The sequence below is a fragment of the Cynoglossus semilaevis genome, chromosome 11 (assembly GCF_000523025.1).
Source record: "Cynoglossus semilaevis isolate Cse_v1.0 chromosome 11, Cse_v1.0, whole genome shotgun sequence".
Taxonomy (NCBI): domain Eukaryota; kingdom Metazoa; phylum Chordata; class Actinopteri; order Pleuronectiformes; family Cynoglossidae; genus Cynoglossus; species Cynoglossus semilaevis.
In genome coordinates, this window is record NC_024317.1 from 8,307,426 (window position 1) to 8,322,914 (window position 15,489).

The following is a 15,489-nucleotide window of genomic DNA, read 5'->3' on the forward strand; positions in this document are numbered from 1 at the left end:
TTAAAACATTTTTGTGCATAAAAATAGCTTTATTTCCAATAGGTCAAAACTGTAGACAGAAGCCAATGAGTCATTGGTTTCTTTACTCCACTGTTGATTCACATGTGATGTTTGTGACATTAAGCAGCAGAAAGTATGTTATATCCTCTATGCTTGCTGTCCAGACCTGGGGCTGACTACCAGCTGTTTGCTGAGTAAATGGTTAAAACCAAAAATAAACAGATTAACTTGAGCAAATGCCCAGCATGAGTTAGTGTTTACTTTGAGGATGGGTCACTTCCAGTCGTGTGTCCCTGTATCTACTGAAAACAAATCAATTTCTTCACTGATGTTAGGTCCACAGTTCACACAGGATTTGTTCTCTACTTTTCCCCGGAAACCCATTTTCAGTGATTCTGACCAAAATCACTGATGTCTGAAATCAATAAGGCTCATCTTGAACATTCTTGATTACACATAGACTTTTATCTAGCATCTTCAAATCTCCATCCTGACGTATCCAGACCTGGTCTGCTACAGACGACATGACACATCAGCACAACATCCCCTGAACATTCACATCAACGCCAACTGCATTAGCAATCCTTCTACAAACAAAAAAAAAAAAAAAAAACATAAATACAAAAGCAAAAACAAAATAGGTCTAAAAGGATAATAGAAACTCTTACAATAAAAAGTTTCAAAACTACCTGCTTTTGAAAATCTCAAACTAGTGTGTATAAAACTTTGAAAAAAAAAAAAAAAAATCACATATACAATTGCTTAAAAAGGGGGAAAACACCCCAACCTGAAAGAAGGCAATAAAATAATTTGACAGTTAAATTAATATAAAAAAGATCTACTCAGAGGAGCAATAAAACAATGGAGAACAATGAGAGGAGGCGAGTTAGTATTAGAAAAAAAAATTACAGTAAATCACAGAAATGATACCATTTTGGGACCAGAGAGGGGAAGGAGAAAAAAAAAAAAAAGCATTTTGGCATTTAAATATTTGGTAATTATTCTGGTTGCCAGGGTGTGGCTAAGTACCAAGTTTCTTTTTTTTTTTTCATAGTTTTTATTTTTATCTTGCAATGACTATGTATAGACTAGTCTGTGTGCTGAGGGCTTCAGAAATATTAACATAGTTAATTCTGCTGCTGAGGCTTCAACGGCTGCTTGTCAAATCTATGAGTGAAATAAAGATTTAACTAAATCACAATATGTCAGAGTAGCTTATTGTAAAAAAATCAAATATGCAAGTTAAAAAAAAACTTAGCAGAATAAACAAAGAAGATAAAATGAGATTAAATGAGTAGAACATCTGCAGAACTCAACCACTCCGAGTTAGTTCTAAAATGTTTTTTTCCCCCACAGCAGAAAATAGTACCAAGAAGTAGTCACTGTACCCATAGCACTGCCAGGAACTAAATAACAGTTCTGGGATTTTAAAGTCCCTGCTTGAGAGGTAGGACTATTGGGGATAAGAGCACAGAAACCATCAGGGTAGAGTTTGCAGCACCAACCATCCTGGCTTGGTTCAGGTACTGGCTGCTCTTTGAACTAGTGACTCTAAAGTCCAGGCACTTGTTCAATTATTTATGAGGAAGACCTGAAGATGGTTGACAGCAAAAAACAAACAAAAACAAACAAATAAAAATCCTTAGAAATTGTTTCAAGAAAATGTTCTTGCTGCAGACATTGGTTTAAATATTACTAATGGCATAAGGCTATGACTGATCACATGGCTGTGCACCGGTCACATGGCTGTGCTACCGGTCGTTCCACTGAACCTACTCTGCCTAGAGGCAGCAACATCTCAATCTGCCAAGAAGCCTTAAATAAAAGAAAAGGCTTTGATTGTTCTAGAAAACCGAAATGTCTCAGGACAGAATGTCCAATGATTCCCCAGTTGTTAGAATTTTGAAAGAAACAAAACTCATCATTTTCCATTGTGACTTCAACACCTGACTGAGCCAAGTTTGGAATGTAGGTGTGTCACCCTGTAGGAGCTCCACTTCACTGTAATAACAGAAAACAAACCCTGGAGGCACAAAGGTAATTATTGTAGTAGTAAAAAGTCTTTCTTTTGAAGCGTTGTCAGCAGAAGAAGGCCGTGTGTGTGTGTGAGTGAGATCTGGGTCATGCAGTATTTGCAGATGTTTTTAGTTTAGCTCGATTATCTGGTGCTACGTGCCAGACCGACGGGACTTTCCCCTGGAGGAGAATCAACACGCCCTGGAGTTGAACATGTTTTAATGAAACTGAGGAATTTTAAGGTTGGCATTTTTTAACTTGTTGGGTAAAATGTCTTGCAATACGGCGTGTGAACAAATCACTTCTCAGATTATTCAATGACTGTTGACAGCAGCTACAAACGGATGTTAGAAACTTTTAGCTCATTTTTTTCCTTTATCTTTAATTGGAAAAAAAAACCCCTGAAAATCTTAAATCTCTGAGTTACAATGAGTTTGTTAAAACAAAAACTTTAAAATTATTTTCTCCAGTCCAACAAAGAGGTTGAGAAACAGGAGGAGAGAGAGAAGGAAAATAAATAACTGGACTGTTACTGTGTACCATTCTGAGACAAAATAAATCATTGCACCGTGTTAGTGTTTTTATCACTGCGGGAGGAAGAACAAAGAGGTAAAAGACATGAACTTCTCAGTGTTCTTGATTTTTTTTTCTCTTGGGGACAAAAACAAATAAACACAGCGACAGTGTTTCGCCGCTCCACTCCTGTTGCTCCTTTACTTTCTTTGATTAAAAAGAAGACCAACAAAGCATCTGTTTGGCTAAGAAAGCACCAACCAGGTGGTAATAGTCCATGGGTTATCTGTTAACAGGCTTCTCTCTAGGTAACTGGGTGTCACTCCACTGTCCAGTCAGAAGATGAGTGAGGAGGACGAGGAGGAAGGAAGGGGGGGAGGGGTGATGAGTCCCTGTGAGGTCAGGAACTTGCCCTGATTGGTTCAGGAAGTCAGGAGGTGGGTTTGTGTTTGCAGGTGAAGAGAAGGTGGGGCAGAAAACTGGCGAAGTCTATGCATAGATCTCTGTGGTTGGCGCCTTCTTGTAGATGGGCTTCTTGCCCAGGTCGTAACTGCCCTCATCCTTCTTCTTCATGCGGTAGATGAGGAGCAGGATGAGGAGGACAGCGAACATCAGGCCGACGGCACAGCCAGCGATCAGAGCTGAGGAGGATAGCAGAACAGAGTGCAACAAATAAGTTGTCTGTCTGCAGACCTGTGTTCATCTGTAGCTGTAGAAACCCTTTCAGATGTTTCAACATAAAAATGACAATGTGACAACGTTTTTTTTTTTATTTGACTTTACTTATTGGCTATGTGATTTGTCTTTCTTTTAAAAAATAAAAAAATTCTATGGAAAGACACTGACCTGCGAGGACCTCTGTTTTATTAAAGATGCTGTCATCACTGGCGTGCGCCATCAGGACATTGGCGGGAAACTCCTCGCTGCTCTCCTTCCTCAGCAGAGGGATTTCGTTGCTATTTTGGACAATTTCTATCTCGTTGACAGTTGGTCGTGTCGGAAGTCGCACCTCCGGGATCTTATTGTCAATGATGTCGGGCTGAGGATTAAAAAGTGTGATGAGTCAATACACTGATGTGTGAATAATTAAATCACCTAAATCAACAACTATATTTAGGCTAAATGAGGCCAAACCATTAGCACAGGATTTTGAGGATGAATAAATTCAAAATCCTTTAGTGAAGTACTGCTAGTAACCAGTACTAGAAATTATAAGCATCCTTAGCACAGAATTCAAGAACTATAAAAGGCCTGGAGACTGTCTGGTGGCCTTGGAGTTTGACTCCACCATATAAGAACTTGTTGGCTGCCAGTACAAAACATTCCATTTCTCAGAAGAGATACCAAAATGTCTGGGTCATTTTTTTTTACCATTTTGAGGCATTAGAGGAATTATCTTGCTCCTTAACATTTTTCATTACTCTAAGAATTCCTCTTATATAAAATAATAAATCTTTATTCAAATACTGCATTCTTATTCTTACCTGCATTGGTGGCGGAGATGGTCGTTTAGGGACTTCAATTGTCTCTGTGAAAAAAAAAAATTACAATTAAAATAAATAAATAAAATAAGTGTAGAATTCAAACTGCACTGGATATACTTCAGACACCAACCTCCTTCTCCAGACCCAGAAAACTCTTCATATTCGTCTTCATCGTAGTAGTCATCCTCATCATCATCTTCATCATCAACGTCATCGTACCTTTCATCAATAAAGTCAAAGTCACCTGAAGACTCCAGACGAACGTGGTGTTCATCCATAGCGACCGCCTGTGTGGTCTTCATGGGCATCCATGTCTCCGTCTCGCGGACCTGCTGGGACAACAAAGGCAAAGCAGTGGTCAGAACTGATGAGCCCGGCAAAGTTTACAACTATAACCATGAGCAATAATGATTGATAACCAGTTTTGTTTGAGGATTCATTGACCCCAACCCAACTCTATTTCTTCTGTGCTTTTTACAGTGATCTTTCACCAAGTTGAATCTTCCATGTGATTTTAAACTTGTGTTCCCATTCTGCTGCCCGGCAGCTTTATTTTCAGTCTTTGTTAAACATGTACACTGTTTTAAAGAAGTTGTTACATGCATAATAGCACTTCTTGGAAAAGCTCCCTGTGGGGTTTAAAGGGCGGTCGTCTGTGACTCTAAACACTGTAGATTGTAACACAATGAAAACACTTCAGCCACCTTTAATAATAACAGTACAGTTAATTTGATTGCCCATTTGCAAAGTCAGCAATGTGAATAGTATTTCCAACACACACACCCCTCCTCCACACCCCACCAGCTTATTACAAACAAACAATTCATCAGCATTTAAAGCCCAAACAGAAGAGTGGCCAAGAACAAGAGAAAGGCTCAAGTCTCAAAGTCATTGGTCAATACCTTTATTTACACTTCAATGATGAGATTACCATTTGGTTTTCCAGCAAAGAATGGATGGAACTTCAACTCAAAGGTTAAATAAAGCATTTCACATCACAGCTATAAAAAAACAAACAAAACCATTTAAATCTATTCCACTGTTTCTTGATGGTAATAAAGATTTAAAGCAGTGAGACCAACAACAGCAATGAGACCAGCAACAGCAATGAGACCAGCAACTTTGTTTTCTTTCCCCTTCACATGAATTAAACCTTTATTTACTGAGAAAAATCACTGACCACAAGTGGAACATAGCACACGCCCGGATGTCCCACAGCAACGCACACACATAGGCACAGTCACTAATTTGTGTTGATGTCATAAATGCTTCCAATTACTTCCATGTGAGTCTTCCTAGTGACTTCCTAACTTAATGTTATAACTCACACTAAGTTGTAATTATAGCAGAAAAAAACAACCAAACATCCATTCTACGACTTCGGTACATTTCAGACTTATGTTGAAAGTTGACTACTTCTAATTTATTTTACACTTTGAAGTCCTATGATGCAAAACTGATTGAGATCATATTTCAATCTGCCCACCCAAAACCGGTTCAGTTTGTTCCAGATTGCAGGACTGCGACAAGGACGGATTCACAGCCTGGGGGTTGAGCCTCACATCAGCACTTATTAAAAAAGCTGCAGGCTGATGTGAGCTGCTGCGTCTTTGTTGTACAAACAGGTCAGAAATGTGCAGCGCCTGACCAGCCTGGCTGGACTGTGTGGATGTGTAACCCAACTATTACATAACCGAGCAAATATGAAAATCAGTGCTGCTTGGGGACCTTTATATTGACTTAACTCAGGATTAGTTCAATGCCCATTCAGTGAAGAAGGAAAAGAAAGAAAAAACAGAGTTGAGTGGAAAAAAAGGTGAAAGAACATTTTGCAGACAAAACTACCGACAAAACCTGATAATTAAATGTATACATGAACAACTGGAAGGTGCTAGCAGCAATTAAGGGTAAAGTTTTAACTAATTTCTCTTAAAAAAATCTATTCTATTTAAAAACCTCAGAATAGAAGTTGCCTCAAACTATACTGGGACATCCTAAATATATCCCAGAGGAAATTGGTTTATTCAATGCGACCCCTTAAGCTATTCTTAAACATTTGTAGACATATTCAGGAGTCTTAAGTTACTACCATTTAGCTAGCCCATATCCTTCTCTGAGCTACTTTACTACCACTTACTGCAATGTTAACAGTTACGCTCTTTTATCCTCACCGTAAAAACAATAAGGGGACGACTAGGACTCTGTTTAAGGAAGTCTTTTTCAAGTTTATAGATTGCAACATTCCAGCAAAATTCACAGAGGGCAGTGTGGTCAATCATTAAAGAGACAACCACTGAACAGGAAAGGAATTTCAGCAACAAAACAATGTGTCAAAGCAAGACAATGCAGACACAAAAACTCCTGATGATACCCACTAGTGAACGTTTTCACACAGCTCCACCCATAATCCTGCCAATCCCTTTGATTTTCAAGACTTGTGAATGCTTTGACCTGGACTTCCTCTCACAACGTTTGTTACACGTGATCCACAAAGTAATTTTTATGTCTTTAAAGTGATTTTAAAACTTCAAGGCTGATGTCACTTTCATGCGTTAGATAGAAAGGCAGGGTGGCATAAAGAAAAACCACAAAGCATCAGAGATCCTGGAACACCAATCAGTCTGAGGGCACATTAAAATACCTTTGTGTACAGTAAACACACAGGAAGACGTGGCTGCAGCTAATGCTTACCATCCCCTCAAGCTGAAACACAAAGTGACCCACACCCTTCGCTTCAGGGTGGTGAACCACAATGTTTGTCAGCCATTCTGAGAGCTACTTAAGACCCAAACACCATTTTGTCCTCGTGTTTCTGCCCAGTGTGGCGGATGTGGGCCGAAGCCAAACAGATGGAGTTAATGGAGAAATCGAGCGAAACCAAGAATCACAGTGAAGCAACGCTGTAAAATATGTTACTTGGTATTACAACACAGCATGGTCTGATTGCAAAATGGGACCAAACACTACATTGCTTACTTGAATATCAGACAAAGAATCCAAGCTGACCTTTTCACCAGAAGCCCACGGTTGACCACACAGGTGCAGGCCAAACAAAGCTTCTCTTTGTGCAATGAAATCTCTTTTAATTGTGGAGCCCATTACACCATGTGGTGTCTGCAGAGGAGCCATGTGACTTACACATCATCCCATCTGACCATACAACCAGTTTGCACTCCAGAAACTTTGCAATTAACACAATGAAAAAACACTGCACTACATGTAAGTTAATAAAATACACGATCCTTCAATAATAGGCCACCATTCAACATTATCTGATAAGCACAACTCTAAAGCAATCAAATAATTTCACACATTAATAAAAAAAAAAAAGCATTTTTCTGCCTTATAACTTGACATCAGATTCAGAAAATCCAGCTGTGAACATAATAAAAAGGGGTCATTTCCTGTTCCATTACTCTTCACCCTGGTCCGCTCACATGCTCTTGTCTTCCTGTCCATCTCTGCATGGAGGTCCCAAACTTGCAAACTCCTCAATTGTCAAGTTGCTGAAAGGTTGTCTGTCAAGACACCCGCCACACAGCCTTCAGCTCTGTTCCTTCTTTTGACAGCAAACAAAGCCAGTGGAGGCCTCAAAAGCATATCAATGACCAAGGTAACCGGGGGATAAGCCTCTGGCAGCCTTTCTTCATTAAACCAGGGAAACAATTCTTCCATCTGCCGACACAGACAGAGGCATCTGGTCTTTTCACGCAGTCGCGTGGAGGAGGAGCAAAGTTATGAAAAGGCAAAAAGCAAAAGCAAAGCTACACCTGTTCCCATTTATCTTTGTCATATCAAATATCCCCTGATCATGCAAAATACCAAATCTTTGGCATATTGTTTTAAAAAATATATATATTTTCTTGGAGCTACTTGGAGTGGAAATATCTGAGTTAATTTTTTAGTTTTTCTCTTGATGCAACAAGTTTTTCCAACACCTTCCCACCCCCTGCGTAGTGATATCTGAGCCAGTGGGCTTTACACATTGTATTGTGTTGCCTGATCTGCTTCTAAGATGGATTCTTGAACTCTGCCAGAGATCACATCCAACCAAGAAGCTCACCAGCTTTGGTATTTTTTGGAAATCATACAACTGATCCACCATAAACAACTTTGATCCTTCAATCTATTTTCAACTAATTTTAACACACTATCACCTTTGCCTCTCACTCCAACAGTCAAGCGTTAGATTCCTTTTACCAATGCTTGCTCTATCTATAGCAGCCTTTTCCAGCACTATGTTAAACCAGAAGTCACAGTAGATTCAAATATATATATATATATATGTATATATATATATATCTGCACCTTGTTGGTTCAGAATAACAAACTGTACCAAAATCTACAGCTAGAGGTTGAATTTAGTCATGGTGGTTTACTGTGGTTATACCATTAGAGGTTGATATGCTTAGTGATGTGATAGGGAACACTGAAATACAAGGTCCGAGGTCATTTAAAAAGTAGCGCGATCAGCAGAGAGCAATACTGCACTTTTTCAATGCTGCAGACCCACCCACCTAGTGGGATCACAGTGATATGATATATTGCCTTGTACTTTGTTTAAATATTAAAAAAGGTTTTGTTAAGTTTTAACAAACCTAAAGTGTTACTGCATGTAATGATTTCTACTGATGTTTTTCTTAAAGTAAAAACAGCTGACTTCTAAACAGATCATAATGATTAGATTTTCTCAATCTCAAATACAAGCAGTCAGAAAAATATCCATTGCTTCAGCCCTAACTTCATTCTTTGACTGTTCATTTCCTGAGCATGTGAGATAAGATGCAGCAGTGGTGCAGTAGACAGTGCCTGTAGGTCTCCAGCGATAAGACTAATTGGGTTTTGATGCGCACAACCCGAGGGCATGTTCATGGCCCCAGAATATTGGCCTTTATTGGTCACAGTAACTCTTTCACTAACAACATTTTAACCCACATCTTCAGGATGTTGTATTTCATCCTGACAATATCATATCCAAGAAGGAAAATAATATGATACCCTGAGGCCACACAGACTGATATATAAACCAAGACTTGTTAATGCCCTTTGTTCTTAACCATCTTCAGATACTTTCATGTCAGTCCCAAGGCAAATGTATCGTTGCCCTGCATCAAGGCAACCACACCCCAACAAACTAAGGTCAGCTTCAAATGAATTATCTCTGCTCTGAAAACAACAGTAGCCAGGAAATAATGAAAAAAGGAGGGGAAACAGGAAATATTTCTACAAGACAAATTGGCCTGTGTTTAAAAATTGAGCATAAATAAGAACCACTTTACCACAATTTAGTCACAGCTGAATTATGGAGATTTGAAAGAGCCTCAGTTGCTGACATTAGGGTTTAAAAACTGTAACAGACTCAACCACTCACTGAGCTATGCTCACAAATACATGCACACAATCACGTGCCCTGAGACAGTATAGCATATACCCACCATATTGGAAAAAAGCAAAACACCACGACTGTTTTGAATTTCCTTTCACAGTATGGTCACAAATACAAAAGCTTTTATATAGCAGTTCATTTTATGCCACAATTTTATTTACAGGTAATTCATCGCAATAACAGACGCAGTAGTTGCGAAAAAACTTTTTGTGTGGAGCAAAAATGTTGGCTGTTACGGTTTCAAGTAGAAAATGATGATTGTTCTGTGACAGCAACCAGACCAAACTAAGCCCATGAACATATTCTATAAAGTCGAGCCCCTGGGCTGCAGCAGTGCCTTTTTTTATTACATTTGATGCCTCCCCCATTGTTGGGTTGTAAAAAAAAAAAGTCAGATACATCTGTGTAGCTTGAGGAGCACTGATGAAGTGCAGGGGCAGCTAACAGTCTGGCTTCAGGGTTGGAACAACAATCTATCAGTCTGACAGTGTATAGTGGGATAGCAGAGGTTACAGAAGCGACATCAAACGTTGCCCCTCTGGGCTTGGCTTGATATGTTTCCCAATGGAAACACAGCAAGGATCATATTCCATGTTCTGCCACGGCCCTCTATATTTATCTATGTCTACCACAAAGCCACAGCAGCTTTTCTTCTTGACCACAGGGGAGATGGTGGGGAAAAAACGGTCGCATTACTCTGAACATTTCCCAGGCTTTAGAGACAAAAAAAAGCACAAGTTGAAATGTGTCTGTATGCACACCTGTAGAAGACTAATTCAAAAAGTCTTAAGATTATTATTTGGTTAAATAAACTGGATTTGTGACAAATAAATCTGTGAAATACAGGTCACAGATTTCAATTAGGGCTAAAACTTACAACTTGCTTTAAAAAAAGGCATCATGTCTTACCCATTTTTAAAATTGGCAGTATAAGGAAACAGGTATGTTCTATGGTTGCTGTGAATTTAAATCAAATAGGTAGAAAAGGCATGGTATGATGGGTATTTATAACACTTAAATAGAAGTTGCTGGTCAGGTGTACCATTACGCTTTCTGTCTGAAACCAAAGACAGTCTTTTGTCACTGTTTCTTTTAATGATTCACCAATAGACTATGAAAGGTCAGGCTACACCAAGAATGAAGACCTTGAAAGAATAATAACTCCTGAATTTACAGATATGTAATAACATAATATAAATTTAAAAGTATGATCCAATGCCAATGCAATATATATTAAAAAAGGATTATAGAAAGATTCAGTATATTGGACAATATTGCAAGATGAGTAGTTTTTAAGCACACCATCCATTTCTTGTTTTTCGTGTATAGAACTATATAGAACATAAAACCTACCTACATATCAGTCCCTCATGTGAATGCCTCGAAATCAAATCTGCGCTACATACAAGGAAAAACTAAACATGGATAGGTGGATAATCAAAAATATCCAGCTTACTTATTAAGATCTTGCATTTGAAGCCATCACATTACACTACACTACAGACATTAAATAAATTATGTGGAAAAAATACAAATTAAATCAAGACCGTAGACTTGCACAATAAGTCCAAAAAAGTAGTATGAAATGAGGGATATTTCAACCAGCTAAACAAGGTTTTATGGTCTACTTCTGCCAGGAGTGAACAACTGCCAGAAACTGTAGTGGTTGAATGAGGGCGAGGGAGTGAGTAAGAGAGAGGGAGTCAGATTCTCGAGTGCTCTCCATCAGAGGCAGAATGGACAAAAACCTCCTATCTCTGTGCCAACATTCCATGACCAAAAGGGATTTTATAGACCAGCGGACAGCAATGCAGGAACCACTATTACATCCTAGTGATACTATTTATCATGCTCCCTCTTGCCCTTCCTGCTTCTTTTTACCACACAGGCTTTCAGTCACTGCACACCATCATGCAGAAGACAGAAAAACTTCCCTTAAAAAAAAAAAAAAAAAAAAAAAAAAAAAAAAAAACACATAGCACATTCTCGTGCAAATCATTTGGGGGTAAATTTAAGTGGTGACATTCCAACAAGATATAACAAATGGACATGTATCCATGGTTCCAGGGAAACAAGCTGGCATTTGGCGTTGCACCATGGATTAACTTTAGGACAAAGAGGATTATTTTAAAACTATGATTAGCTATTGTTGTTACCACAGGCACACTTAGTAGTTTAACCTGCTTTGATGACAACTGAAAAGTCTTTTCTTTATCTCGGTAATTAAAAGACCACACAACGACAGGTCTCTGTCTATTGTGATGTGATAAAAGAGTAGCTTATTAGAAACTGATAAAAAGAAAGTGATTAAAAAGTGAAAGTGGTGAAAAGTTAAAGAAAATTCAATCATTTGACATAATCTTTTTCTTTCAGTCTCAATAGCTCAGAAAACAAAAAAAGAAACTGGCAAAAATGTTATATCAGTTCAAGGATTAAAACATTCCAAACATTCCTGTAGCTCCCCCAAAAGCCCTTTATGCATTCAGGGTATGTTCTATTGTCAGGTAGCTCAACATTATTATCGATTAGCTGGGGAAGCCAAACCCACATTCCAATAATGACCTTAGCGAGTGAATAGAATAAAGGGCTGGGAAGAGTGGGGGCAGAATTGTCATAGCTCAGAGGCTAAGTATCCATCAAAGACTAGTAAAAAAAAGTAGAGAAAAGAATGACAACTAAACACAGTGGTGAATAGTAGAAAACCACAGGCTGTAGACCTGAGATGTAGAAAACTGGTGAGGTGAAAATTTGGTTTAGGGAACAAGAAGGAACAAACGCATACTTTGGTGGGAAAACTGTAGGTGTTGCTACGCCAGGCTAGAGGAAAGCCATGTCCCACATAAAAAGGCCCCAGGACCCTATTGAGATCCCTTCAAGTGTGCACAATCCCAATGAGGGCCGGTCAAGGTCACCAAAGGTCACATTCCAGAGGGGAAAATCAAAAAAAGGAGTGAGAAGGCTAGAGGACAGGGGATTGTGGACAACAAGATGAGGCAGAGTGAGCAAGCAGAAAAGACAGGCCTGTGAGGAATTTTACAGATTGTAAAGGGAAGCTGGGCGCTGAGTGTAATGATGGCGGCAACATGCTAGGAGAGATATGAAAATGAAGGCCAAAGAAGTTCATCCCCATTCCAACTATCTGGGATTAGTATCATGAGAAGGCAGGAATGGTCTCTGTGTGTCACTCATGGGGACACTCATGGTTGGAATAACTCTACTGACACAGTCAGTCATCTACATGTGTCAGACATGTACACAGACCAAGTGGCCCGCTTTGTAACCATCTGGACTGAACAACTGGACTCATTGGGTGTGTAGAGTGTGTGGCTGGGGTGTAACAAATGCTCTTGTTAGTTTTGTGACTGTCCCAGTAAGAAGCCAGGTGTCCAGACGATGCAATGGGATATTTGTATGTGCGTTTACACTAAGGTGATTCATCTTCATAGTAAAAGCAACATTATATTCTCTGGCTAAACAGAAAAGGAGGCAAGCATTAAAGTGAAAGAAGAAAAGATGATCTGCTCTAGCAGCTCCTAAAAAAAAAACAGCCAGAAGGGGTCAGATAAACTATTCAGTGTCAAAGTTAAACAAGACATTGTGTCATTTGTCATTATTAGCTCTCTGGCAGTATAATGGATGCAGTCATTGGTACATGAAAAAATAAACATGTAACCTGTCTTATGTGAAAGTTTAACCAAGGTCTATCAATCGAGACAATCATTTTTTATTCACATAAGTGAAACAAAAAAAAAGGAAATGTATAAACGCAAATGTAGAAAACTTTGTTACCTGCTTTGTTGGGCCATGATGCACATGCAAACACACATGCAAACACATTTTCCATTCAACGAAAGTGTTAACAGAATAAAACATTTTCTCCTTATTTGGAAACAACAGTAATGGTTACAAGGTAGTTTAATGTTTTATAATTTACTTGTACTTTCACCGTCTCATTTCAGTCCAGCCAAACCACAAACATGCGATCACACACGAACACTCCAAGTTTCAAGTGCAGGTCAAAGTACTAGAAAATATTTGCCTCTGGTGTTCCATTATTGTAAGTAAGTGGACAAAGTCGTGATGACATAAAAAAACAAAGTTTTAACTTTAAACATCAATAGACTAAATTAGTGTTATGTTAATATAAAAAGGCCCAAGACAAGCAGAAAAATACAAGCATAAGGACAGAGAGGGTCCACCCTAAAAACAAACAATTACAGCACATCAAACCAGTGAACTGCTGAGTAAAAAAACAAACAACAAAGGCTTGATGAAATAACATTTATAAATGCATGCTATAACCTCAGTCCCCTGCACCCGCATTCTTTTAACATGAAGTCACATCGCACTGTATTTAAAATGATCTTATAATAAGTATTCTGTGAATCATGGAAGGAGTGTTGAAAACTAAACACTTCAAAGAACAAAGTCTTACCTGAGGTTTCACAACAGTGCCATAATGAGCTGTCAGAGCCTTCAGGATCTAATGTATAGTTTGTCAATGTAAATTACTATCATTAAACAGTAGACCTTTTATAAAGCTCTTCTATAATAGGTTCTTAATTTTTCTAATCCAAGGGACAGCTCTTTATACAGCTGCCAAAAATGTTTCTGTACAATCTCACTGTGGAAATGAGCCATTTGCTTTTGGATTGGCCTTGCTAAGATTGTTTGATCAGACGGGGGGAGTAACTTAGTGATGGTATTTACTGTAGCACAGATAGGTTAAATGTGGTCTGTGATAATGTCTTATCTGACATTTTGCGCTATTTAATGACCAATTGTATCAAAGAATCAGCTTCCTTAAACAAAATGTCTGTGGTATTCTACCAATACTTTAATAGTGGGGTACATATTTATCTTGTTTTTCTATCTTAAGCAATCTTTTTTTTGTCAAACAAAACATTAAATGTAGCCAACAATGTAACGTTTTACTTTTCAAAAATTTCTTTTGTACTTAATTGCAATGTCATAAAAACACGGCAGGAAAGACTGGCCGTTGGTTTGTTTACATTATTGAACCTGACCACAAGTTTGAAAACCTCGGGCAAAAGCTCTGTATTAAACGAAGATGTCAGCTCGTGGCAAAGGTGCACCTAGATAATTTATAATCATCAGAAAAATCAGATCAATATTGACCCCAAAACACACCGCTGAGTCTGTAGTCGGATCATCACATCCAGTAAAAGTAACTTCCCAGTCTGGGCCTTATCCCGGATAATGGCAGTTGCCTCAGTGCCACTCTCTTCCCGGAAGACTGACACACACACACACACCCGCAGTTCACTCACACTGAGAGTAAGATAGCTGGCTAACTACACAACTACACGTAGCAATAACCACGCTTGGAATGTACTCGTATATGTACTGTGTATTTTTTTGTCGATTTTAAAAAGTTTAACACCGGAACATTAGGTCGTTAAATCAAAGCTAATTACTAGCTTGGAGAAGCAAGTAACCTTGTGAATTGACGAAACAAATTAGTTGAATTCACAGAATATATTTCTGTAAACGTGAATATGAAACATTCGCTCGTCGTTCTACTTACCGACTCTGAGAAAACGGAGGCAGAGAGGAAAAGAATGAGGCAAAGGTGCAGCAGCATGGTTATCCGACTGAACTCAAAAATACAGGAAAATACAAAACAAGTCGATATCGACCAGCTGACTTAGTTTAGTTTTACAACGATTTAATTACAAAAAAAAGGCCACAGTGAAAAGTCTTTAGCTAGATTCAGTGTTTCAGGTCCACAAGTACTGTATGGTCCAACAAAGATGTTTTACTCTTGGTCCGTATTGCTCCTATCGCTTCACAACAGATTCACTAGTTCTTTCCCCGTGGCGTCAGCTCCTCTAAATCCTGGAAAACCTGGTGAATGCCTCTCTATATATCCTCCCAAACTCTTCGCCAATCAGGGTCGAGCAACACGGTGACGTATGTACTTTCGTCCTCTTCATAACTTACCGTAAATCCGCGCAGCTACAAGGTAGCTACGCCCCCCGGAACAGGCCAACATTTTTCACACACACACACAAAATAATAATAAGCGCACAAATAAATAAAGAATTCTTGGATATAAATATACATTTA

The 15,489-nt window shown here is 38.7% G+C and overlaps 1 protein-coding gene across 2 annotated transcripts; it reads right to left on the minus strand.

Annotated features, from left to right (window-relative positions):
• sdc4 (syndecan 4) lies at window positions 1–15,269 on the minus strand. 2 transcript variants are annotated; one of them, XM_008320373.3, is made up of 5 exons: window positions 14,948–15,269; window positions 4,144–4,345; window positions 4,014–4,057; window positions 3,376–3,568; window positions 1–3,170 (listed from the first exon to the last, which is right to left on the minus strand). In XM_008320373.3, exons 1-5 carry the CDS (start codon window positions 15,002–15,004, stop codon window positions 3,019–3,021), a joined length of 648 nt encoding a protein of 215 aa, XP_008318595.1. In that variant the 5' UTR covers window positions 15,005–15,269; the 3' UTR covers window positions 1–3,018. The 2 variants fall into 2 exon arrangements, with proteins under 2 accessions (XP_008318595.1, XP_008318596.1); XM_008320374.3 differs by having other exon boundaries at window positions 4,144–4,342; window positions 14,948–15,268.
• Window positions 15,270–15,489: the final 220 nt, after the last annotated feature.

Bases quoted from the DNA above. Each gene is read 5' to 3' on its own strand.
- sdc4 (XM_008320373.3), bottom strand. From the start codon at position 15,004: ATGCTGCTGCACCTTTGCCTCATTCTTTTCCTCTCTGCCTCCGTTTTC. The intron at 3,569-4,013 runs GTAAGAATAAGA...TTTAATCCTCAG, and splicing joins CATCTCCGCCACCAATGCAG to CCCGACATCATTGACAATAA. The intron at 3,171-3,375 runs GTCAGTGTCTTT...TATCCTCCTCAG, and splicing joins TAAAACAGAGGTCCTCGCAG to CTCTGATCGCTGGCTGTGCC.